This window comes from Kogia breviceps, chromosome 14, assembly GCF_026419965.1.
Source record: "Kogia breviceps isolate mKogBre1 chromosome 14, mKogBre1 haplotype 1, whole genome shotgun sequence".
In the NCBI taxonomy this organism is placed as follows: Eukaryota; Metazoa; Chordata; class Mammalia; order Artiodactyla; family Physeteridae; genus Kogia; species Kogia breviceps.
Window position 1 is genome coordinate 13,980,901 of NC_081323.1, and position 27,273 is coordinate 14,008,173.

General features: G+C 45.1%; 1 protein-coding gene across 2 annotated transcripts in view; it reads left to right on the top strand.

The window, feature by feature from the left end:
• SLC13A3 (solute carrier family 13 member 3) overlaps positions 1-27,273 on the top strand; it is a 92,146-nt gene that overhangs the window by 28,302 nt on the left and 36,571 nt on the right. For both annotated transcript variants that reach the window (XM_059037798.2, XM_067012215.1), the window contains 2 exons: positions 18,805-19,070; positions 21,737-21,897. In XM_059037798.2, the coding sequence (XP_058893781.1) occupies positions 18,835-19,070; positions 21,737-21,897 (397 nt within the window). In that variant the 5' untranslated portion in view covers positions 18,805-18,834. The remainder of the gene's footprint in view (positions 1-18,804; positions 19,071-21,736; positions 21,898-27,273) is intronic.

Genomic DNA, 27,273 nt, shown 5'->3' on the forward strand with positions numbered 1-27,273 from the left:
CAGCGAGAGGTGGAGAAGCCCTGAGCGGGCTTTAAACACACCCGCCACCCATGTTGGGAACTGAAGAGCCCTTTGGGCAGATGGGGACTGAGGCCCACAGAGAAGAAGAAGCTGCCCTTCAAGGTCACACAGTCAGTTGGCCTCGTTTTCAGAAGAACATGTTCTGTCCTCCTCTGGCTGAGCCAGGCCGCTGGGGACTCCTGGGTCCCATGCAGCTGCCCCCAGCTGCCTGTCTGGCTCATGAATGATTAGCGAGGCGTGGGCGGCAGTGGGGTGTGAGCTGCCCCAGGAAGGCTTTTAATGAATGGCTCGAAGAACTTTAACTTGTGACACCACCTGCTAATAAGTCCAGGGGTCTAACACAGTCTGTTCCAGAGGAAGGGGTAGGAGGATAGAGTGGCTGCCTCAGAGGTCTCCTGGGACAAGTCACCCCTTCCACTTTCTCCTGTTTCCCCCATTGAGTCTTGAGCCCAAATAGACACAGGTGGTTCCTAACTGCTTTCTCAGAAGAGAGGGTAGGAGGGAGCCCTGCCTGGAAATCAGAGACTAGACATCTGCGCTGTCTCAACTATTTCCCTCTGGGTCACCCTGGGCTAGTTTTGGTCTTAACCCTCCCTGCCTGTCTCCTCCTCCAGAAAGTGGGCACTGAGATCAGCCGGGCTTATCCTCAAGACTGAACAGATCCAGAGAGGATGTGAAAGGGCCTGTAAAGTGCTTTTCTGTTGAATATCTGTCCTTCCATTTCCAGAAACTACCAGAGTGTGGGAGGAGCAAAAGTCACAATAAGTGTAAAAGGCTTAGCTCAGCACCTGTACATAGTGAGTCTCAGTAAATGCTGGCTGTTACCATCACTACTGTTACTCTCCTCACTGAGCCCAGGACCAGGGAGGGCCCAGGGGATCGTGGACCACGGCCCTGAGCTCGGACCACTCTGCTGAAATCACGGCTTCATCCCTTGCTAGAGATGCACACATGGATGAAGAAGCTGCTAGGACCTCTGTGTGCCTCCAGTTTCTCATTTCTAAACAGGGTTGTGAGACGAGCAGGTGAGCTAATGCAGGCAAGGCTTGGTGCCTGGTCATAGTAAGCCCTCAATGAACGGTGGCTTTATTATTCTCACCTGTCATTCACACGGAGGCAGTGTGAACTTGGGCCAGTCACTTAAGCTCTCTGAGCCACACGTAAACTGGGAACAGCAGTCGTAGCTGCCTCGTGGGGCTGTGGGTAGAGTTGAATGAGGGAATCCACGAACCGTGCCTGGCACATAGCAAGTGCTCAATGTGGGCGGCCATCTTGAATAACAGTGCTGCTGCTCTGAGACCATGAGGGACAGCTGCTCGGGCGACCATGGAGAGACATGCTGCCAGCGTTGCAGGGCTTCCAAAGAACGGCCACATCCATCCATGTTCTCTTTGATCTCCTTCCCAGCTCTCTCAGGAGGGCGTAATAAGCATCCTCATTTACGGATGAGGACGCAGAGGCTCAAAAAGGCCACCGGTCCTTCCAAAGCCCGAAGCTTGTAGGTGGTAGACCAGGATTTGCACCGGCAACTCTGTGACTCCTAGTGGCCTTATACCCAGAGCCTCAGCTGGCCTTACTTAACTCCCTTTTTGTAAGTGGAGGCTCATGCCTCAGTGCCTCTTGGCCTCAGTGGAGAGGGTTTCTCCTGGGTTGTCTCGTCTTGCTGGGTCCTTTGCCTGGGCCTGCTGTGTGTGCTCCAAACTCCTTTCCTTTTGGGGTCAATATCTACCTAGCATCATTGCCTTCATCCCCACATGGCAGACTGGAAGTGCTTTAGGGATCACTAAGATGAAACTTCTGATATAAAGAGGGCAAGAAATGTGCAAAAGTAACAGATTCCATCAGTAGGAGGTAACATTTTATATATATTCCTTACTCTACCAGCAGTCTGCTCCCAGCACTCAACCTACATTCACTTTATTTAATCCCCATAGCAATAACTCTATGAGGTTGAAATTCTTATCATCATTATCATCGTCCCCATTTTACAGATGAGAAAACTGAGGCACGGAGTTAAGTCACTTTTCTAGGAAGCGGTAGAGACAGGATTCGAGCCCAGGCACCCTGGCACCGAAAGCCAGGCTCGTGACTCAGGCTCCTCTGCTTCTTGGCATCAGGTCCTGATTTCAGCCCCCGTCTCCTAGCTCCCTGTCCACTGCTCTTTCTGCTGACCCCAACAGCTCCAGCTTCTCGGGAACTGGTCATTTTCCAGGTGCTGTACCACTGTGACTCTGAGATGCCATCGTTCCTGGGTTATCTGTGAGCAAAGTGAGCTCCGAGCCTGCCCAAGGCCACTCACACCAGTCATGGATGCCTGAGCCACCGTGTTTCAAGCCCTGAGTGGCCCCAGGGGTTTTGACCACTGTGTAGGCCCAGCCTTGGGCTGGGGGTGATGAGGGGATACTGAAAGGTTTAAGGCGTGGCTTTGGCCTTTCTAGAGTTCAATGTTCAAGGCTTCCCACAGCCCTGGCCCTGGACACCCCGGGGGCATGGGCCTCTAGTGGACAGCAGGAGGGCACCACTGTGGGCAGCTGGCCCTGGTCCTGCTCCCTGAAGGGCCTGGCATGGAGCCTCCAGTGCCTGCTGAGAGCCTGGTCACAGCCCAGTGCCTTGACAAAAACTCAGCCCAGCAGGGAGATGGGGCACAGGAGGGAAGGTGGTGGTGGATGCAGTTTCCAGACAGCTCCTGCCCTGGGCTCGGAGAACACACCATTTCTCTTTCTTTTCCTGAGTGAGGGGGGCAGACTTGGGGGCAATGGGGGGAAAGTTGCCGTGTGTGTGCCTAGAAATCATTCCCCAGCTCAAAAATTAACCGCCTGACATGGCACTTTCTTCTTTCTCCCCTGTCACCTCTGCGTGTTTTGCCTGCAGACTTTAATCCCCGTGGTTATGGATTGGCTGAGCCTGAGAAGCTGGGATTTCTTTGGTGGGGGGATTATAAAGCTTCCTGTAAGAAATGTCTGGGTTCAGTTGGCATGAATCAGGCCGGTCAGGCACTAAGGGGACCCCTGGCCCAATTCTTGCTCCCAACCAGGGTCAGGACTAGGGAGAGCCAGGCGAGGCACCCTGGAAACAAAGTTTAAGGAGGGACCCACTGTCAGGGTCATGCTGCACCTGCCTCACCCTGGTCACAGCCCAGCTCCCAACTCCTGCTATCTGATAAACCTCAGGGCACAATGGTCTTTCCATGAAACAACATAAAACAAGTCCTTACTTCTGACTTGCTGTGTGACCTCAGGCAAGCCAGTTTCCTTCTCTGGGCAGTCATTGTATTAGGGGTTAAATTAGACCAGGGTTTCTCAGCCTCAGCACTGGTGACATTGATCCTATTGGGAACAAATAATTTTCTGTTGTGGGGCACTATAGGATGTTTTTTAGTAGCATCCCTTGCCTCTACCCACTAGATGCCACCAGCATCATCCCCTCCAATCACCCAAAAATGTCCCTTTGTCCCCTGGAGTTCAAAATCATCCCCTATTGAGAACCACTAGATTAAGTAATCTCAGGTTCATTCTGGCTCTGATATTTTAGGATTTATTTAAAGATTTAAGAACAATGTATTTAAAACTCAGCATTTAAGAAATTAAACTTGTATTATTAAGAATAAAGTAACATTAATATATGATTTTTAATAATTATTACAACGTAACAATAGCTGACATTTGTTGAGCATTCCCACGTGTCCATCACCGGGTCAGTGGTTATTTTATATGAAATAAATCACTCTCCGAGGTAGGTACTATTATTATGTACCTACAGCACACAGGGAAACTGAGGGTGAGGGCAGTTAAAAAACTAGGTCACACAGCTAGAGTGTGGAAGGATTGAGTTTATAGCTCAGGCTTGTCTGATTCCAAAGCCCATACTATTTCTAGAGTGCATGTTTATTGAAGGAAGATTAGAAAATACAGATAAGCAAAAGGAAATATAGTACTTTCTGATGACAGAATTATTAGGTGGAAGGCACTTCTGGTTTAAGTTGGTGGAGTCCAGACTTTTCTATTCCATTCACCTTTCTGAAGCAGTCTGAAAGCAGCAACAAAAAGCAACAAATGGAGAAGAAAATGCCGTCTCTGCTGAAAGAAGGGCAGACCACAGTCCCACCCTTGGTTTGTGAAGAAGAGCTGACAGTGGTGGTAGGATTTGGACCAAATTGCAGGATGTAACCAAGAGCTTCTGCAGCCCCTGGGCAGGAGGCAGAATTCTCCAGAAGTATTTTTCAACTCTCTGAGCCCTTCCTAATCCCAGCAAAGCCTGAAGCATGCACACGGGAAGGGAGAGTTGCTGAAATGTATGTGACAGTTCAGAGTTCAGATGAACTGGATGAAGAGGCTCGAAGACCATTGGTAAGAAGCAGGATGTTAAAGTGGCAGGTGAGAGAAGGATGGGTAACGATCAACCATATGGTTGTAAGGGTTCTAATTTTCTCTCTCAGTAAGTCGAAGAGACTTACTCAAGGAGATACTGAAGAACTGTGACATTCTTGGGTCTTTACACTTAATCTCCACACTAAGTCTATTGCTTAGAGTAGAGATATATTTCAGGGCAGTGGTGGTGAGAAAGGGTTCTGAGATAATCCACAGGGCTACTGCATAGACACCTGCTGCCCCGGCTTCCTCCTAGCCCCTCTCCCCACACTTTCTTTTAACAAAGAACTGTGATAAGTAGCCAGCATGGGACCTACAAAAAGACTGTGTGAGAAATAAGAAGAAAGGGAACGTCAAATGAAAAGTAGACAAAGAATACTGGAAGAGTTGTGTAATGAAGAGAAACTACTGAACAGACATTTTTCTGTGAAATACACAAAAAAATTAAAAAATGATGGCCTTCCTAAAATAAATCTCAAGATGAGAAATAAAAGTGTCAAAGAAGAGATAATAAAAAGTAGACGGAGATGAAAAAAGCAGTCTTCTGGAAGTGGAGGGAGGAGAAAAGTGAAGCCACTCTATTATAAAAGCTCTTTTAGAAACAGCAAAATGGAAAATATTAAAAACATAATCAAGGACATGTTACACAGGCTAAAGAAGATTGAACAAAATGAAGTGGGAAAGAAAGAGTAAGAAAGGATGAAAGAAAAATGATCAATAGGGGGGACAAAGGAAATCCAACTTCTGCATAATTGGTATTGCTGAAGAAGAAAGAAAAAGAAGTCAAACAAGTAAAACAGAAAACAATATTGGAATCTTTAATAGTAGAAAACGTCTCTGAAACCAAACTAACTTAAAACACATGCAAATTTTCTGTCTCCTAGAAAAAAACTTACAGAGACTCATCAACACTGAGCTATATCATGGTAACATGAAAGAACTTGAGGATTCAACCAAAAAAGTCTTATGGCTCTCCAGGCAAAAAATTTGATGAGCTGTAAGAGGGAAGAAATCAGGCTGGCCTCAAATTTCTGCACAGTGAAATATCTCCTAATTCTCAGAAAAAGAAAGCATAACCCCAGAATTTTGCAGATATATTAACTGTGTATTCAGGGAACGTCTACTTTAAAAAAAATCCATGTTTATTGTTGAAATTTGGAAAAGCAGAGCATATAATGAACACATGTATTCATAATCTCACTCCTAAAATAGTCTGCCTGTCAAGTACGTATTTCAAAATGCTTTCACGTGCATTCATTCTAATGGGATCCTCTGTGACGTAGACATCGCAAAATTATTATTTCCAGTTTGCAGATGAATGAACTCAGTGACTTGACACAAGAATTCAGTGGCCAAACCACTACACCCAGACTTCCTGGCCCTCAGTCCCGAATTCTCTAGAGTAGCTCTGTCCAACAGAACTTTCTGTGGTGATGGGGATGTTCTAGATCTGCTCCATCGAGAAGGGTAGACACTAGTCTCACATACCTATGGAACACTTGAAATGTGACTCGTGTGACCAAGAAACTGGAATTCTAAATTTCATTTCACTTTAATGAATTCAAACTTACGTAGCCACAGGTGGCCCGAAGCTACTATATTCGGACAGCCCAGCTCTAGAGATTTCCTTGGCATTCTTTTCCCTTCTGAAAAAGAAAGCGTATCACTTTCCATTTCAGCCATCTCCCAAGCACATCCACATCAAGTTCTTCCAAATTCTGGCCTCTGGGATCAATCAGCCTTCGTAGTTAGGCCCAGCCTTCTGGCTTCTGGCTCCTGTCTTCTCAGGCTGCAGTCTCCTTCGGGCTTGTCCACCCCTGGAGGTTTTAGCTGAGTCACTCCAGCTTCTGCTGGCAGAGGGGACAGGCTGGGGCTGTGAGAGATGTTTCACCTGGAGCCACGACTCCGTCTACCCTGGGCCACCTCAGCAACATTCCCCTTCCTGAAGCTGAGCCTCTGGACAGAACAAAGTGGCAAAGTGGCAGACTGCTGACTCTTGAGATGACCCAGAAAGTGAGCCTGCAAGATCAGACACTTTCCCCCACCTCTGGACTCCAGAAGTTAAAATTCAAAGGAACAGGGTCTCGGGATCATGTGACTCTAGCCTTCTACCCTCCTTCTACCCTAATCTGCCCTTGAGGGATCAAAGGAAGATTCCATTCTGCCGACACGCAGACTGACTCTCCCTGTGTCCATGTGGCTGCTCTGAGTTCACCAAACAGGGGGCCCAGAGGTAGAGGTGGGTCAGACGTGCTGTGCACTGGAGTAAAATCATGGATTCACTGGACCCCACTCCCTGATCCACTATTTGGACCGGGGGCCGTGAGATCTTCTCTTGTGCTGTATATGGTCCTGAAGAGATCACGCCTCCTGTGACCTCAGTTTCTGTACCTGTAAAATGGGTATTTTAAGGCGGAGCAGGGATTTTTCACAGAGCATCCTGATTCCTAGTAATCTGTGAACAACTTGACATTAGATTCCAAGTTGTGTATGTGTGAGCACTTTTCTGGGATTTTCCACTAATTAAAACCATTTAGACGAGAGGGCATAAAGTGGTGACCGTGGGTCTGATGCATTTTGCAGATGTGTTTTTTGGACCACACTTTCCTTTTAATGAGCAAATCATTTAAAATGGTAAGATTTCACATAAAAGCACAATTTCAAGCTTCTCTTGAAAAAACAGGAGATCTGTCATCTTGGGCCCCACGTTTCCCCATGGCAACCGTCAGGAGCTTAGCAGCAGTTGCTGTTTCCAAGGGGCCTATATATTCCCCACTTCACCACAGTCCCCACTCCTCCCTATCGCAGCCATGACACTAAATAAAGCCCAATGCCAGCTGTAATTTATCATCAAACTTGGGCATTTTTTTCCCTGCTGAAAGGATGGTTTTCTGTACCCAAAACACTGTCAGAATTGCAAATCAGACTTGAGAAAACAAGGTGATATTTCTTAATGCCAGCCTACTTCATTCATTAAATTGTCCCTTGCATTTGAGTTTGTGATGCCTGATTTAGAGTACTTAATCATTCATTTAACAAATGTCCATCAAGGCCCTGAAGATAGAGGTGAACAAACACAGACAAGGGCCCTGTTTGTATGGAGCTTACAGTCTGGTGGGAAGAGAGCTAATGATAAGTGAACAAACAAGAAATACTTCGGCTATTGGTAAGTGCTTGACGAGCACAAGGCTGGATGGTGGAGATCAGACAACAGACAATAGCGTGGTCTGTGAAGAGGTGACCTTTGAGATGAGGCCGAACAACAAGGAGTGAGCTGGGCAGAGATCAAGGGGCCAGAGATCAAGGAGTGAGGGCCAGGCGGGCCAGGCAGAGGAGACAGCAGGTGCAAAGACCTGGAGGTGGGAATGGGCTTGGCCCGCTGGATCTCTGAGAGCCCACCGCTTAGTGTCCACAGGCCAGCTCTCTGGTCCCTGCCTCCATGCCTCCTGGGAGACTTTTGCTCTCCGGAAGCCAGTTATTGTCCTCGCGGCCCACCAGGGTGGAGGGGTGGGGGTGAGGGGCAGTAGTACTTATTAATTCCTCACCAGATGTCTGGCATCCAGATGCCAATTCTGAATCCAGTTTGCCCACAGAAAGCTCAGCTGGGGCAGGGAAGCTATTTGGTGTCACCTCGGCCCTGCTGCAATCCCTAACCAGCAAGGTAATGAAACACTCTCGACCCCCTCACTGCCCAAGCCGCGTGTGGGCCAAGGATCGACTTCCCAACTCTTGCCATTTCCCTCACGTCGCCTCCCTGGCTGACGCATGCTGCATCTGGAATCATTCCTCCACAAAGGATTGATGTTGACATCCGGGCAAGAGCACCCAGAGAGTGAGGAGAGAATAGGAGGGAGTGAGAGAAACAGAGTGAGAGAGAAAAGAGGGGAAAGAGGGAGAGGGAGAATGCATGCCTGGGACTCAAGGCCTTTGAAAGGCAACACTTGCAGCCAGAATTTACCAACACTTCTCCCTCCATATTCTATAATGTGCAGAGTTAATACATTGCACTAAACAACTGGCAGGATGTCACCCCCGAAGCAGAAGTCCTTGAATATTTACAGCAGCTTTATTCATAATAATGCCAAAATGGAAACACTCCACTTGCCACCAGCAAGAAGATCAAAGAAAGAGTGGTATATTTACCGGATGGAATAATATGCAGAAGTAAAAAAGAATTAACTGCTGATACATGCAACTTCATGGATGAATCCACAGGCATTATACTGAGCAGAAAGTACAAAAGTACATCATTTCATTTAAGTAAAGTCCAAGAACAGGAGAAACCAATCTATAGCAATGGAAATCACAGCAGTGTTTTGGAGGGGGCGTGAGGATTGACCTGAAAGGGGCTAAGGGGAACTTTCTGGGGGATGGAAATATTCTATACCTTTTTTTTTAAACTATAGTTGATTTACAATGTTCTGTTAGTTTCTGGTGTACAGCAAAGTGATTCAGTTATACGTATATACATATATATATTCTTTCTCAGGTTCTTTTCCATTATAGTTTATTATAAGATATTGAATATAGTTCCCTGGGCTATGCAGTAGGTCCTCTATTTTATAAGTGGTAGTTTGTATCTGCTAATCCCAAACTCCTAATTTATCCCCCCAACCTTTCCCCTTTGATAAGTTTGTTTTCTATGTCTGTGAGTCTGTTTCTGTTTTGTAAATAAATTCATTTGTATCATTTTTTTAGGTTCCACATATAAGTGATATCATATATTTGTCTTTCTCTATCTGACTTACTTCACATAGTATGATAATCTCTATATCCATTCATGTTGCTGCATATGACATTATTTCATTCTTTTTTATGGCTGAGTAATATTCCTTTGTATGTATATTTCTTTATTGGAAATGTTCTATGTCTTGACTGGGATGGTGGTTGTATGGGTACGTACATTTGTTGAAATGCAAACTGTACACTTACAATGGACACATTTTATTGTACGTAAACTATAGCTCATAAAGCTAATTTTTTTTAAAAAGTCATGTTTATTTTTCTTTCCAGCTATTGCTCTAAAATGTATTCAGTAGGGGACGTTCTTCCCCTATAACCTGGACTAAAACTCCTGCAGACCATGACTTTTTCCCCATCACTCTTGAGAAGTAATTAAAATCCTCCAATTACTTGAATATACAAACACGATCTCTATTCAGAAAGTCAATGTTCAGTTCCAGGCAAGGATCAAAATGTGGAACTTGGTTCGAAGAAGTCTTTTTCCCTCCCCTACCTGGGTGCTCCATGGGCTGGGGGCCACTGAGAGGGAGATCCTTCTCTCCCGGACTCCCCCTTAAGTTTTTCCTCTTCCTCATGTTCTAGAGAGAGGTCTCTGACATCCAGTGTGAGAGAAGCCAGGAGGGCAAGAGGAGCCTGGGGGTGAGTGCCTGCTGGCTCCTCTGTTCGGCTGGCTTCCCCCACTGGGGGCCTGGTACGTCCTCTGACACATTGTCTTGCGAGCATCGCAGGAGGTGGGGGAACAGAGGGTCCCCACTCCAGGAACACTTTCCTTGTGGGATACATTTTCTCTGACAGGCTGCGCCCCTCCAGTGCCTGGTTTTCCATTGGTTTGCTGTGTGTGAACTTTTGAGGGCTGGGGGGGACCTAGATAGAAGCAGACTTCTTAGGCAGGATTTAAAGTGGCCCTGGTGACCCACCTCTGGTCCTCAAGAAACACTCGGGATTTTCCTCCTCACATTTTTGGAGTATTTGTCCAGCTAGGGTTGCCAGATAAAATACAGAGTGCCCAGTTCACTTTGAGTTTCAGATGAACAGTGAATAATTTTTTTTAGTATAAGTATGTTCCAAATGTTACATGGGTTATACTTACGCTAAAAAATTCATTCATTGCTATTCATCTGGATGCTGATTGGACATTTGGAAGTAGCCTGCTTAGCTTCTCCCCACCTCCCACTTCTGTACTGACATAATGCTAAGCGGAGGCCCGGGAACCTGCCTGTTTTATCCAGTAGGCTGCCCTTGTGACCTTGGCCAGGTTACTTAATCACTCTGTGCATTAGTTTCCTTATCTGTTAAATGGAGATAATCACGGGACTTACTTCATAAGGCTGTTGTGACAATCACAACTAAACTGAGATAACGCAGGGACAGTAGCTGGAATGGTGTCTGGCACATAGTACATTCTCAGTAGATGTTGGGTCTTAGTAGTCTTACTGTGGTGGTGGTGGTTGCTATCCTATGAAGAGAGGGAGGACTATAGCTTCCACTTAGATTATTCTCTAGAGAAAAAGAGCCAAAATGGAAAGAAGGATGAGGCTTCTGGATGGGAGAATTGTGAGGGGACATGGCGATTATTAAAAGCATGCCCTTTGGAGGCAGTGGGGCACAGACGAGAAGTGATGGAGGGACATAGATGGCAAGGCCAGGCTTGAGAGGGGTTCTTTTGGTCTAGGAATGTGAGAGATTCCAGGGATGCTAGAGAGTTAGAGGCTGCAGGAATGTGGCAAGGGCACCCATGGATCATGCAGAGATGCGGAGTGGTACAGAGTGCAAACTCTGGAGTCAGACCGCCTTGGGTTCAAATCCTGGCTCTGCCTCAGCAACCTCGGGCAGGTTACCTGACTTACTCTCTTTGCCTCAGTTGTCCCATCGCTAAAATGGAAATAATAATACCTGCCTCCAAGCGTGGCTATGGAACGGGATGAGTTAATACATGTAAATTATTAGGAAAAGTACCTGGCCAGTTTTAAGTACTTGTTCATTAACTCTCATTATACTCGGAGCCCTTTAAATGTTTAGGGGAAGAGAGTTTAAAGATTAGAATTTCTGTTTAGATATGCAGTTCATGAACATTAACACTACCCTGGGACCGAATTACCTGGGTCACAGCTTTACATGCATGACTAAATTGATGTCATTTATAATCCCCTCTGAAAAATAATAGGACCTCTCATTAAATGAATTAATATATGTAAAATACCTGGAACTTAATAAATACTCAAAACATGTTGGTGGTTTGGGTTGTCATTATTATCATAATTATTCTCCTGCATAGTGATGTGGGACAGGATAGAAAAGGCAGCTCTGAACAGAACTTCTTAGGGTTCAGATTTTCCAGGTGGCTTTCCATGCCACTGACCTCGACCACTATAATATTCTCTTTTCTTTTCTCTTCTTTTCTTTTCTTTTCTTTTCTTTTCTTTTCTTTTTTCTTTTCTTTTGTTTTCTTTTCATGCCCTTGTAAGGATAACTCAGGTAGCAGGGTTACTGTGGCCTCACAAAATGAATTGGGAAAGGCTCCTCTTTTCTCTATTCTCTGGAAGGGTTTGTGTAAGATGGGTATTACTTAGTCCTTAAATGTTTAGTAGAATTACCATTGAGGTCAGCAGGGCTTAGAGGGGTTTTTTTGTGTTGTTGTTTATTGAGGGGAGTTTGTTTGTTTGTTTGTTTGCGGTATGCGGGCCTCTCACTGCTGTGGCCTCTCCCGTTGCGGAGCACAGGCTCCGGACACGCCATGGCTCACGGGCCCAGCCACTCCGCGGCATGTGGGATCTTCCTGGACCGGGGCATGAACCCGCGTCCCCTGCATCAGCACGCAGACTCTCAACCACTGCGCCACCAGGGAAGCCCTTGAGGGGAGTTTTTAAATGATTGATTCTCTTTAAGAGACAATGGAATATTCAGCTTTTCTTTTTCTCATAGTTGAATAAGTTATGTTTTTCAAGAAGTTTTTGTTTCCTCTGAGTTATCAAATTTATTGGTATAAATTAGTTCATACTGTCCATTTAGTATCCTTTCAAATCTGTAAGATTAGATTAGTTCATGAGGGTGGGTGGGTGGGTGCCCATGATGGAATTATAGCCCTTAGAAGAAGAGAGCTTATCTCTGCATGCCTGGCACCAAGGAAGAACCATGTGGGGACAGAAGGAAAAGACAGCCGTCTGTAAGCCAGGAAGAGAGCTCTCCGCACAACCCAAATCTGCTGGCACCTGGATCTTAGATCCTCCAGTCTCCAGAACTGTGAGAAATAAATGTCTGCTGTTTAAGCCACCCCGTCTGTGCTATTTGCTTGTAGCAACCTGAGCTGATTAAGACAGACATATATTCTTCAAACTGGAATACCTATTGGTCTGTCAGGTGGTGCATAAAACAGGATAGTTGTGTCATCCAACGCCAGCAACAAGTTTCCAACTATGACAGCAAATAATTGTATATTTTTAAACAATAGATGCATTATGGAGCATGATACCACACATGGGTTGAAGAATGTCAAGTCTGCACCAGAATGTGACCCAGATTCCTTGGGGGCTTTCCATGGATGTTCTTCTGCCTGGAGGCCCACAGAGTGACTGGAGCCCATGTACTGGCTCACGAGACCTAATGGTTACATTTTCATGAATTTTGCTAGCTAGTTGTTAAACATAGATACGATTTTAAATGAAATTTTATTAATTGGGGTTAAAAAATTATGTCAAAACAAAGGCAATAGATAGTCAAAACTCATCACTTCCTAATTGTTTTACTATTATCTATGGTCTTGAGGTTATTTACATCTATATGTGCGGAGGAAATACTGTGGAGTGTTGTGATACAGTCCATCTCTTTCCAACACTGTGCTCAGTGATGTAACTTGGTGGCTTGAAATCAGCCATGTGGGCATATTTACACCATAGAAATCAGTAAACACTACAAATCAGGGCTTAGCTCATTGTTTGGTTGCTTGTCTAGATTTAAGAAGGTAATGGGAAAAGTTAGTAATACAGATCACACTTAAAATGTGTTGTCTATAGCTGTTATATTGTGACTAGCACAAAAAATGAGGAACTATTCTTCTGGTATTTGAAAGCCATCATTTGATTCAGTAAAGAAGACACACCACTGGTAAGCAAGTGACGTTCTGACATATTCCTTCATTGTGTCTGTTTTGTCTTAATAATTAATGTAAATGAAAACATAACCGACATTCATAGTGGAACTAAACTCACTGGTCAATAACATGAGTGACTTCTTAGCTGAATTGAATAATAATCAAGAACTTTTACACACACACACAAACATATACACCCACAGTTTTTTCAGAGAGCCAGTTGTTAAACATTTACCGGCACACCGCTTGAAGGATATTTTGTGGTTAGAGTCTGATAAGGTCATTTGAGTTTGAGAAGAACTAGCCATTGAGAATGGTCCTATGATTGGCACTGTCAGGTTTCCTGGTAAAAGTGCCGTGACTATGTCTCAGTCATTTTCGTAGTCTCAACTCCCAGTCTGGTGCTTAGCACATGGTCAGGAATAACGTTTGCTGAATGGATGATAGTGAACATGTTGTAAGCACTGTCTGAGTTGCAGAAGCACGTATTAGTTATTCAATAAATATTTTGGGTTCCTACTATGTGTCAGGCACTGTTCTTGGCTTCAGGGACACAATCCCTGCCCTCCTAGAGCTTACATTCTAGTGGAAGAGAAAACCAGTAAAGTACAAAATCTGCTTTCAGGTTAATTTTATGTCACCTTGACTAGGCTAAGAGATGCCTAGTTAGTTGGTGAAACATTATTTCGTAGTGTATCTGTGAGGATGTCTCTGGAAGAGATTGCATTTAAATCAGTAGACTTGAGATCTGCACTCACCAATGTGTTGGGCATCATCCAGTCAGCTGAGGGCCTGAATAGAACAAAAGGGTGGAGGGAGGGCAAATTCCCTTCTGCTCGATCTGAGCCATCCATTTCTCCTGCCCTCAGACATTGGTGCTTCCGGTTCTCGGGCTTTTGGACTCAGATTGGAACCTACACTGTCAGTCCCCCTGCTTCTCAGGGCTTTGACCTTGGACTGAATTACACCACCAGCTCTCCTGGTTCTCCTGCTCGCAGATGGAAAATCGTGAGACTTCCTGGCCTCCATAACTGTGGGAGCCAAATCCTATCACAAATCTCCTCTTATATGTATCTAGATATATCCTATCCATTCTCTGGCGAACACTGACTAATACAGGTGGCAGCAATTGGTTATGTGAAGAAAAGTGAAGCAGGAGAAGGGGATGGAGACAAGTGGTATCAAGCTTCTGCCACACAAGGAGCCAGGACATGGCCTTCTACTTAAAACCTGGCTCCATCTCTAGGAAGCTGTGTGTCTTCAGAGTAGTCACTTGACCTCTCTGAGCTATGAAAACTGTCTCTAGCTGATATTCGGGTCCATTTGTGGACTCACAGGTTCCAAGCCCTAAGAAGACCTTGTTGGCCAAATTTGCTTTTCTGTGGTCTGAACCTTTGGATTCATTGGCTTCCTGGGTGGTCCCTGAAACTCCACTGGCAGAATGTGGGCATTCCAGAAGCTTCTGTAAATGGGGTGCTGTTTATTGTGCTGCCACTTTCCTGCATCTTTCTTTGCTGTACTAGGAGTACCTGGGTTGGGTCTGCCCCTTTGTTTGCCTCTGTGGAACCCTGGAACGATGCCTTTTGGCTCCAAGCACCCATTGAGACAAAGAGGTCCTTTTCTATAACAGATGCAGTGCAGAATCTCAGCTGCCTGGGAAACCCCAGTTTGGGGTTCTAGAAACATGCCTGACACCTATCTGTTGCCTCTCTGGTCTCAGTGTTCATATTCGTAAAGCAGGGGGCTTGGCAATGGTCTGACTGTCCTCCATTGAATTCCTGGATCAGGGAGGTATTAGGTTTGCCAGGGTGGCTGGGAGGGACAGAGCGAACAGGGGGCCCAGTAGTGAGCTCCTCATCCCACTTGTCCCAGTAAAACTCCTTTTAACTAAATTTTACTCTCAGGGTTTGTCTGTTTTATGTTGTGATTCAATATACAATTTTGCTTGGACAAAGAGCTGGAAGTTATAAATACTTATAAATCTGTGATTATCTAAGATCTCTCATCCCTGATATGTAGGAATCTGCCTGGTATAGGAACCAAAAAGATGTTAGGAAATCAAAACTTAGGCAAGTTTTAGTCGTGGTATTTGATTCCATATTATTGCTTTTGCTTTCGATCTGTAAAGTGTGTGCTCAATAATCTGACCTCTTAAAATATTTGTTTCAAGTGATGTTGATTTGTTTTACAATTATTCTTCCCTGACTCTAAGAACTCAAAACTGTGAGAACTAATAAATAAATTCAGCAAAGTAGCAGGATACAAAGTCAACACACAAAAATCAGTTGCATTTCTATACAATCTAAAAAGGAAATTAAGAAAATAATTCATTTACAATAGTATCAAAGAGGATAAAATACTTAGGAATTAACCAAGGAGGTGAAAGACATGTACAATGAAAACTACAAAACATGGCTGAAAGAAATGAAAGACATAAATACAGATCTTCCTCAACTTGCAATGGGGTTACATCCCAATAAACACATTGTAAATTGAAAATATCATAAGTCAAAAATGCATTTGATACACCTAACCTACTCAACATCATAGTTTAGCCTAGCCTACCTTAAATGTACTCACTTACATTAGCCTACAGCTGGGCAAAAATCATCTAGCACAAAGCCTATTTTATAATCAAGTGTTGAATATCTCATGTAATTTATTGAATGCTGTACTGAAAGTGAAGAGCGGAATGGTTGCCTGGGTACAGAATGCTTGTAAGTACATCGGTTGTTTACCCTCGTGGTGGTGTGGTTGGCTGGGAGCTGAGGCTCGCTGCCACTGCCCAGCATCAGGAGAGAGGATCAGACTGCATATTGCTAGCTTGGAAAAAGATCAAACTTCAAAATTCTACTGAATGCGTATCACTTTTGCACCATCACAAAGTTTAAAAAATCGTTAAGTTGAACCATCAGAAATAGGGAACTGACTGTAAGTGGAAGCATATCTTGTGTTCATGGGTTGGAAAACTTAATATTGTTAAGATATCAATACTACCCAAAGTGTTCTAAAGAGTCAGTGCAATCCTTATCAAAACCCCAATGGGTTTTTTTTGTGGAAATAGAAAACCCATCCTACAATTCATGTGGAATCTCAAGGGACCCCAAATAGCCAAAACAATCTTGAAAATGAACAAAGCTGGAGGACTCAGAAGTTTTCCTGATTTTCAAACTTACTACAAAGCTGCAGTAATCAGAACAGTGTGGTACTGGCAAAAAGACAGATATAAACCGATGGAACAGAATAGAAAGCCCAGAAATAAACCCTCATGTGTATGGTCAAATGATTTTTGGAGAGGGTCCCAAGACCATTCAATGGGGAAAGGACAATCTTTTCACCAGATTGTGCTGGGAAAACTAGATATTCATATGCAAAAGAATGAAGTTAGACCTTTACCTAACATCACATACAAAAATGAACTCAATGTGCTCACGATCTAAACATAATACCTAAAAGTATAAAAATCTAAGAAGAAAACGTAAGACATAAGCTTCAGGACATTGGATTTGGCAATGATTTCTTGGATATGAGACCAGAGGCACAGGCAACAAAAGAAAAAATAGACAAATGGGAAAAGAGGATTTCTTTTACAAAAATTCCCTCCGCAAGAGACTTTTTGTATGTCTGTAAATTGCATGAGAGAATGTAAACACTGGTACAAAAGCTAAGGCACTTGGGAAATGGAAATTCTCCAATGTTGGGCGTGTTAAGCAGAGTCTCAGGGTGTGTTTTCAAGATCTGGAAGTGGATGTAGGTGTGTCTCATAGTCTTCCCTCTCACAGTAAGGGACAACCGCATTCTTCCATTGAGGTCAACAACTAGAATTACCCTGGGCTTCTCTCTTTGCCTTACACATCATAACAGATCCTTGGCAAAGCTAGCTTAGAAATAGATCCAGAATTTGAAGACTTCTCATTACCTACACTGCTCCCATCAGACCCTAGCTGCCAGTATCTGTTGCTTGGATTATTGCCAAAGCCATCTCATTGGTCTCCCTGGACCATTGGACCTTGCCCCTTTAGATGGATTAACTAATCATAGTGTCTGCACATAGTTTGATGCCTGTCCTGTGTAGCTGAGGATATGTTCTATTAGGATGGTGCTTGTTAGGATGGAATTCAGTTCAGTGTGCTGTGGACACTGAATAAAGTCAACAAAACCTACGATGAGTAAGAAGTAAGAATAAATGGCACCAGACAGCACCAAATCCAAGAAATAGTCCGTGTTCACTGGAACATGCAAGATCATTGCCTTGAGAGAATATAAGAAAGCAAGGTCAGGGCAGTAGGCAGTTTTATTTAAATAGTGACTATGGGAATAATAAGACACTATTTGTTATGGATCCTGTGGGACACTGATGTTATTAGAAGACGTTACCATTACTGCGCTCTTGTCTCATCAGCAGGTAAATAGTTTTACAGGTTTTGACAAATGTACAAACCCATGTAACCACCACCCCAATCGAGGTCTAGAACATTTCTGTGACCCCAGTAGTTTCCTTTGCAGCTCCCCCCCCCCCCGCCGCCAACAAAACACAAACATCTTAACCCCAGCCTTGGCAACCACAGATCCGTTTTGTTTTGAATCTTTGAAATTGCATTGTCATCCTGAATGCATAGATTCTAGCATTCAGCTGATAACAGCTGTGGGGTACTTGGTTAAGGGAGTTGGCTCTGGAGGCAGATTGTCTTGTTTTCACAACCATTGCCTTGCTCCTGACCTCCTGGAATCTCAGTTTCCCAATCCGCCAAATGGTCATAATAATTATACGTACTTCACTGGGATTTTGTGAGGAATAAACAATAGCTGGTACCTACTAGCCCAATAGATATCAGTTATTATTATTACTATTTACAGAGTGGGTGCCAAGTGTTGGACATTGTGCTAAATGCCGTGTGTGGATGCGGCACTTGCTACTGGTGCTCTCTCCACATCCCTGTTGGCGGTTACCATTCTGCACATGCCAATAGCTTCTTGCAGAGCCCTGGATGCTCTGCGTGAGCTTGTTATCTGGCTGCTGCACAGGGCAGGTCAAAGTGCTGGAGAGTTAACGCTCCCATGAGCAGCCCTCAACCAGTGATGACCAAGAGCTGGCAGATAAATAGCCAGCTTCCTTGCCTCCCTGGGGGACTACTCTGAGGCATGACCTACACTGTCTTCTAGGGTCCCCGTCAAGACTGAGCCCCAGCTGCCCTCCCTAGTAACCTTCTTGTTAATACACTGTCTTGGCGTCCTTCTCTGTTTCACTTCCTCACTGCCCTTCCAGAACTTTCTGAGATTTCCTGTCGAGCAAACTACTTTTCCCTCTCATGCTCATCTCAGGGTCTACTTCTAAGACAATGGGGTATTTCATGTTATCGTCAAACAATCCTATAAAATGGACAGATATAGCTTCCCCATTTTGTAGTTGAGCAAAATGAGGCTCAGATAGGTGACACCACTGGCTCAAAGTCTGAGCCTTGGGCACATACCCTCTCCATTGCCTCCCCGAGGAATGGGCCCTGGTGGGCCCTGCTCCAGGACCTCTCCTCTCTCTGCCACCCCAAGCTCTGCTGACCCTCCTGGGCCTGCATCTCCCCCCTGCAGGAAGGTCGCTGCCTGTTCGTCATCCTGCTCATGGCGGTGTACTGGTGCACAGAGGCCCTGCCCCTCTCGGTGACAGCCTTGCTTCCCATCATCCTCTTCCCCTTCCTGGGCATCCTGCCCTCCAACAAGGTCTGCGCCCAGTACTTCCTGGACACCAACTTCCTCTTCCTCAGCGGTCTGATCATGGCCAGCGCCATCGAGGAGTGGAACCTGCACCGGAGAATTGCCCTCAAGGTCCTGATGCTCACTGGGGTCCAGCCGGCCAGGTAAGGCCAGGTAATGGGTCCAGCCCAGAGGTGGCGAGGCAGAAGGACCATAGCTCTTGGAGCCCAAACCCACTCTTCCTGCTCTGGTCATCCAGGGCAACAAACTCATCATGTCCCACCATCCCCTTGTTTATTCATTTCTCAAATATTTAGTGAGCCGCTCTGTGTGCCAGACACAGTGCTAGGCCCTTGGGCAGTTCTTGAAAGTACGTAAGAATCACAGGGGAATCAGTTGAAATGCTGATTCCCAGACCTCACCCCCAGGGATTCCTGTCCAGTAGTTTTAGAAGGGGCCATATGAGCAGTTTGACTCAGACTACTTGGGGCTGAATCCCACCCTTCCTGCTCTGGGAAGTGACTTAGCCTCTCTTTGCCTCTAAAATGATGATACAGTAGCTTGGACCTGCACAGTAAATGCTGGCTGTTATCATCCTGGTTTTCTATTTACCAGCCAAGGTGACATGGTGGGTGGGGAGTGGATGGAGAGATGGCCTTGGAGAGGCAGGGAGGTAGGGTCCATTCCTAAGGGCCTCGGGCCCCCTAGCTAGGATTCCAACTTTTATTTTAAGATGATTGAATGGCCTTTAAAATAAGGTCATTGTTGTTCTTTTAATCTTTTTGTTGTTGTTGCAATTTGTTGAATCTTAAGGATTCCTTCCCAGTAAAGTTTTTAAATGCATAAAGCACAACATACAGAATTTAAAACAACAACCACAACAATTACAGCAAAATGCACTTATCCAAACAATTTTTTAAAACCACACAAATTTGTGATAGAATACTATATGAACTTCTTTATTAACACAATAAATGATGAGATCTAGCAACAGCCTCATAACTGTAGTTTTGAGGCAGTTCTGAGTGTCAATGATATTCCAGTATATCTCAACTGTTATAATGTGATATGGAAGTGTCTGTGATCTTTACTGGTAACCAACTCCCCTTCTAATGGAGAAAAACTTTTTAAAATTAATTAATTAATTAGTTAATTTTTGACTGCAATGGGTCTTCGTTGCTGCACGCGGGCTTTCTTTAGTTGTGGCGAGCGGGGGCTACTCTTCGTTGTGGTGTGCGGGCTTCTCACTGTGGTGGCTTCTCTTGTTGTGGAGCACAGGCTCTAGGTGCGTGGGCTTCAGTAGTTGTGGCTCGCGGGCTCTAGAATACAGGCTCAGTAGTTGTGGCTCACGGGCTTAGTTGCTCCACGACATGTGGGATCTTCCTGGACCAGGGCTCGAACCTGTGTCCCCTGCATTGGCAGGTGGATTCTTAACCACTGCACTACCAGGGAAGTCCTCCCCTTCTAATAATACTGAACTTTTTTGCCTATGTTTATCACTGAAGGAAATATTTAATTTCTATTAGATGTTAGTAAAATAGAGGTGTATTTTCCCCTATCATGTCCATTTTGAATTATATCCATGGTCCCCCTGGTTATCAGTCTCTGCTTTAAAGAATTCTAAGCTGGGGAGTGACATGACCAGATTTGCCTTTTTAAAAAAATTCCTCTTGGCTGCCATGTGGGGATCAGATGAAGGTGAGAAGCTGGATGCAGCCTAGGTAAGAGACTGTTCTGGGGATCCAGATGAGAGATAGCGGCACCTTGGACTAGGGTGGTGGCAATGGAGATGGACTGAATGGGTAGGTTTGAGAGCTCTTTTTGTGGTGGGGATGGGGGTGGTGATGAGGGAGAAGGAGGTTCTGAATAACTCATGATTTTCTAGCGTCTGCTCTGGGCCAGGCATTCTGCTAGGCTCTGTAGCTGTTTCCTCATGGAGGAACTGTCTGTCAGTCCTATGGGAGAGATTCCATCTATAGAACTGATCCCAACACAGAACAGAATTTAATACCTAAGGGACACATGGTGCAATATGAGCCCACATGAGAGATATAGGGTGACTTCTTGGAGGAGGTTACATTTGGCCTTGAAGAATGGATGAGGCTGCTGTCAAACATGTTTTCAAGTTACAACAATGAAAACAGTATGACACTAGTTCAGAAATAGATTTTTAAAACACAGAATAAATAATCTTGAAGAAATCTAAATCCATGGGAAAGGGAAGGATTCAAGAAGTGGTGGGAGTTGGAATAATTTGTGTATTCTTTAGGAAAAAATTCTACTTAGATTAGATAAATTCCAGGTGGATTAAGAGTTCTATGTAAAGAAAAGCAAATCACTAAACTTAGATTCCTGTTGGTGGGAGAGACCAAGCAATGGCAGGCAGGCAGGCAGTCAGGACATCAAAGTGTGTTTGGGAGCTGGTGAGAAACTCAGCAGAGCCTGAGCAGGGGTGCCTGGGAGAAGTGGGAAGGGAAGGGGGAGAGAGGAGGCTGGGAAGACCACTTAGGGTGAAACAGTGGAGAGTCTTGGTGCCAAACCGAGACACCTTTATTCTGCAATGGGAGCTATCCAAGATATGTGGGCAAAGGAGAGAAAATTTCAGGGTTGGTGTGTCTTTAGAACCATTTTACCTTGGGTACCTGAGGTCAGTTCACTTACATATACTGAGTCAGTTTCCTTAGATCTAGAATAAGCTTGGTGAATGGATTTGGTTTCCACTTGGCCACTAGCTTGTCCTCTCTGGGCCTTAACTTTTCATGAGTGAACAAGTGAGATACAAACCAGAGGCCCCAGTTCTAGATCTGCCTCTAACTCTCTCTGTTCCCAGGCTCATCCTAGGGATGATGGTGACCACCTCCTTTCTGTCCATGTGGCTGAGCAACACGGCCTCCACTGCCATGATGCTGCCCATTGCCAGCGCCATCCTGAAGAGTCTCTTTGGCCAGGAGGTTCGTAAAGACCTCAGCTGGGAGAGTGAAGAGAAAGCAGGTGAGTCTGTGGGAAGGGACTGGGAGGAACTCCACCAAGGTGGAAGAGTGGGTGTGGGGACATCCAGAGGGTGTTGGGGAAGGCCAAGGGGATGCACTTATTGAGCACCTACTGTGTGCCAAGTTTAATAATAATAACTGAGAATTCATTAAGTCAAACCATGGTACCTTTTCTAAATATTTGCATTTATTGAGCGTTTACTATGTGCTAAGCAATGAGTTAAACACTTTACATACATTAACTCCTTGGCCTCTCAAAACAGCCTCATGAAGCAGGTACTATGCAACTTGAAACAATGATGAGATTTATTTCAATGAGATTGGCAAAAATAAGAAAGCTGGATAGTGCCCAGTGTTGGCAGGAACGGGAGCCACTGGAACTCTGTGCGCTGCTAGACAGTGTGGACAGTCAGCCTTTCTTAAGGGCATTCTACAAATATTTAATCAAATTAAGAGTGCGTATACCCTGGAACCCAGAAGTTTGGCCCTGAATGCAAGTGCTAAAGGCATTCTGACACAGGTTCATGAGGAGACACGTGTGACCATGTTGAGTGCAGCATTCCCTGTGGGATGCCAGCTAGGGTTCGGGTTCGGGTTAGGTTTAGGGCTGTGGTATGGCCACCATCGCCAGTAAAGGAGGAGATTGAGTGTGGTGAGTGCATGTCACTGAGCACTATGCTGCTTTTAGGAGCAAAGAATTAGAGGGACATACAGTTATATAAATAAATCTCATAAAACCTAGTGGTGATTGGAAAAGCCAGAAGGAGATATAGAACACAATATCATTATGTAAATTAAAAATACTCACAAAAGACAAAACGTTTGCAAGAACATAAAGGAAAAGCTACACATTAAACGCATCCCAGTGGTTGCTCTGGAAAGGATGGGGTTGGGAAATGGGGATAAAAAGGACCAAATTAATAAAACAAAAAGAGTGGCCTTGTGCAACAGATAGTGAGAATGTGCCATGAGAAATTCTAAAGAATTTGTTCTAAAGAAAACAAAACACAAGTAGCTGCCATGTTTTTAAGTGACTAAATGAGAGCTCAGAGAGGGGAACTGACTTCTCTAAGTCACACAGCGAGCAAATGGTAGAGCTCAACTTTGCACCCAGGCAGTCTGGCTGCAGAGCCCACTCTCTTCCCCATGAAGTCAGCTGCATCAGTGAGAATTCTTTTGGCTGCAGGTAAAAGGATGCCTGTCTGCCAGTGACTTAATGAACAAGGGTTTATTTTCCTCAAATGTCAAAAAGTCAGAGAAGGGCAGTTCCAGGGTCATTTCAGAGGCACAAGGAAGTCAGGGTTGTTTACTGGTATCTCTGTGATTCCCTTGGTCTTTCCCTCATGGTTGCAAAATGGCTGCCACATCCGTCTGCTTTAAAACATCTTTCTTTACACACGTGTATTTTATTTTTATTTTTATTTTTTGTGGTACGCGGGCCTCTCACTGCCGTGGCCTCTCCCGTTGCGGAGCACAGGCTCCGGACACGCAGGCTCAGCGGCCATGGCTCACGGGCCCAGCTGCTCTGCGGCATGTGGGATCTTCCCAGACCAGGGCATGACCCCGTGTCCCCTGCATTGGCAGGCAGATTCTCAACCACTGCGCCACCAGGGAAGCCCTACACACATGTATTTTAAAAGGAAGTTTTAAATTGGTATATATGCGGGCAGAGATTTCAGTATTAATTCTTCCTTTGTTCTTTTAGTAATAGAACCCCTACCTGGGCACATGCTTGTGCAGAGAAAAGACTGAATGTCTCAGCTTCCCTTGTGATTAGATGTGGTCATGTGACTGAGATTAGCCAATGGGGTATGAGTGGGAATGGTGTGTGCAGCTTCTGAGTACTGCCCTTCCTACTTCCTACTCCTGCTGGTTGGGATGTGAATAGGATGGTGCAGATGAGAGATGCTACCTAGGACCCAAAGATGGAAGATGCGTGTTGAGAGAGGGGATCGTAGATCTGCTCCAGTAGCTTTGGATCATTTACTCCAGTGAACACAGCATTTTCCACAAAACTATGGGCTTGGGCTTCCCTGGTGGCGCAGTGGTTGAGAATCCGCCTGCCAATGCAGGAGACACGGGTTCGTGCCCGGGTCTGGGAAGATCCCACATGCCGTGGAGCGGCTGGGCCCGTGAGCCACGGCCGCTGAGCCTGTGCGTCCGGAGCCTGTGCTCTGCAACGGGAGAGGCCACAACAGTGAGAGGCCCGCGTACGGCAAAAAAAAAAAAAAAAAAAAAAACCATGGGCTTTGTATGCTAGTTATATTTTTTCAAATATTCATGAAAATAAATACATATCTGTTAAAAATCTAAATATCGATCCATGTGCCACCTATGTTAATCTCACTTACTGTGGTATGGGTATTTCCCCATCATGCAGTAAAGGGTCTTGATTATTTTATTTCTATGACAGCCCTGAAAGCTAGAAATGATTATAAGTACTTTACAGATGAGGTTTAGAGAGGTGAAGAATCAATCATAGTGTTGGTAAAATAGTAGAGCCGGGATCTATGCAAGGTCTTCAAAGTCTTCCACATGGAAGGGAAGAGATGTTCCATAGCAGGGGTTGGCAAACTTATTCTGTAAATGACAAGACAGTAAAATACGTTTTGCTGGCCACTTGGTCACAACTACTCAAACTCTGCCCTTGCAGGGAGAAAGCATCCATAGACAATATGTAAATGAGTGGGCGTGGCTGTGTTCCAATGAAATTCTACTTGTGGGTGCTGAAATTAAAATTTTGTATAATTTTTACATCACAAAATATTATTCTTCTACTGATTTTAGCCATCCACTTAAAAGTGTGAAAACTACAGCTGGCAGGCAGCAGGCCAGATTCAGCCCGTGGACCATAGTCTGCAGATCCCTAGTATTCCTTAGTAGGAGCCTAGTATTGGCTTTGTCAGCTTTCAAACTGTTTCCCCTGAGTCTTGGGGCTCCAAGAGAATACCTCATAGTCACCTTGGGGTGGCAGCAAGCAGTTAACTCTGCTCTCTCATTTCAACCGGGCTGCGGCCACTTTACATACTTTATACCCTGAGCTTCCAAGTAACAATCACCGATGTTTTCTGAGTACTTACTTTTATGCAAGGTCTCATCTAAGGGCCTTACATCTGAATGACGTGGAGCTAGCTTTGACCTCATTTAGAGCAATGGAAATGGAGGAAGAAATTTTAAAAGTGGTTAAAGTAGTCCCCAAGGTCACATAATTCCAGAACAGCAGCTCTGGTATTTTGAATCCAGGTTGGTTGACCTTAGAGCCTGTACTCTTAACCTCTGTTGTTCTGCCTCCCATAGAAGATGTTTTTTCTAAGAGTTTAGTGGCAAAAAAAAAAAAAAAGAAAAATGTGAAAGCCAATTCCCTCATTATATGAAAGAAGATGAAAAACCTGAGACTCGGGAAGGGGAAGGGACTTGCCCAAAGTCACACACAGCGTCATGCGAAATCCAGAGTCTTTTCCCTGACGCTGCAGGATGTCAGGAGGCAGGAGACCCTGGTAGGCTGGGGCAGACCCCTGCTTTCATAGGCGGCGGGATCAGAGAGCAGGGATTAGTTAATGATCAGCCCCAAGACCTAAAACGGGTAATTCCAGTACAGAGAGATATGTTCTCTTTCATCCAGTTTCTGTGCTCTGTCCTGGTGGCAAGAGGTAAGAACAGGAGTGGAGGGAGTGGAGACTCTGTTTATGGGCCAGGATAGGGGCGAGGAGGCTCCTGGAGGCTTTAAGTCCCTGAGGGACCCCCAGAGCAACAACTATAAGGATGATGTGAGCTACCATTTCCTGAAGAACCACCCTATGCCAGACACTGTGCTAAATTTTTCATACCCATTAGCTCCTTTAATCTTCATGACAGTGCTGTGAATTAGATGACACCCATTTTACAGATGAAGAGACTGAGGGTCAGAGAGGCAAAATGTTTTGCCCAAAGCAACATGGTGAGTTAGTTGCTGAGCTTTGTCTGAATCTGGAATCTGTGCTTACAAGCCAGAACAAGATAGAGCCTGGGGCAGGGCAGGGCTCGCTGGAGGAGACCCCAGGGATCCTCAGCCTTGCAGATCAGCCCTGCTGCTTCTCTTCAGTCCTTTTACACACTCTGCTCCTTGCACTGCCTGGGGGACCCGGGCCACATGGGTGGTGGCTTCTCCTTCTACATGCATGTTCTCATTAGATCCTCCACTTCAGCCCTGCAAGGGTGGCCCTATCCTCATGCCCATTTTACAGAGGAGGAAACTTCACCACAGCGTGGTAAAGTATTTGCCCAAAGTCCCTCAGCCAGTAAGGGGCCCACTGGGCTTTTGAATCTAAACTCTACCACTCTTCCCCCTCCTTTTTTCTGCCCAAAGAAGGCTAGGTTGCCACCCATGCCTTTCCTTTAGGAATGCCCAAGATGCTGTCATTCCAAAAGCAATCTTGTAAGCTGAGGTAAGCATTGCCCTCCTCTTCCCTCTTCATTCATGAGGCTGGGAGAGGGGTCCTCTTCCTGAGGCTCTTCTCTCATCTATAAAATGAGGACAAAACCACCCATTTCATACATATTGTTGTGAGGCTTACATGAGAAATGAGAGCCTGGCACATAGGCATGGTTAATACATGGCAGTTATACAATTGCTATTATATAAAAACCAGTATAAGAGTTCCAGGAATTGGAAAGAGTGGGTAATAAGACCCTACACCTTGATTCAGGTTGAAGTTTCCTATGACTGCTCGTTGAGAAAGATTTGTTTATTACCTGTCTCCTCCATGGACTCCAAGTTCCGTGGGAGCTTGTGTCAATCTTTCTCATTGCTATGGACTATAGTATTGCTCACCTAGAACACTGTTTGGCATGTAGTAGATCATCAATAAGTGTGTGAAATGAATAAATAAATAAACAAACCCGTTACTGAATTGTTCTACGCCTGTTTCCTCATATATAAAATGGGGATATTAATCCTTACCACCCAGGTAGTTGTGAGAACTAAGTAAATTAATGGATATAAAACTGCCTATCCTGGGGACCTTTGACTTTCCCTGGGGTGCTGTTTACCTAATCTGATTCAAGAACTCATTCCTGAGAGCCTTCTGTGTGCCAAACTTCAAGAACATTTCAGTCATACCGGGGAGGTTCGATTAGAGTTACCTGTTCCAGGTCAGAGCCAGGTGGGTGCCTTTGGAGGTGGGGTGAGATTCAAGGGCTGGGGAATCAGTAGTCCTGGGAACAAGCCCGACTCTGCCATTAACCCAGTGGGTCGTCTTGGTCCCACGCTTCCCCCACGTCTCCGGGCCTCCGTCTCCCGAGGTGTAAAGAGGAAGGTAATAACCCCTGCCCAGCTCTCCCAGTCTGTTCTGAGGCTGCTGGAAGATTACAAATGTGAAAGTTCTCAGTTCCCCCACCC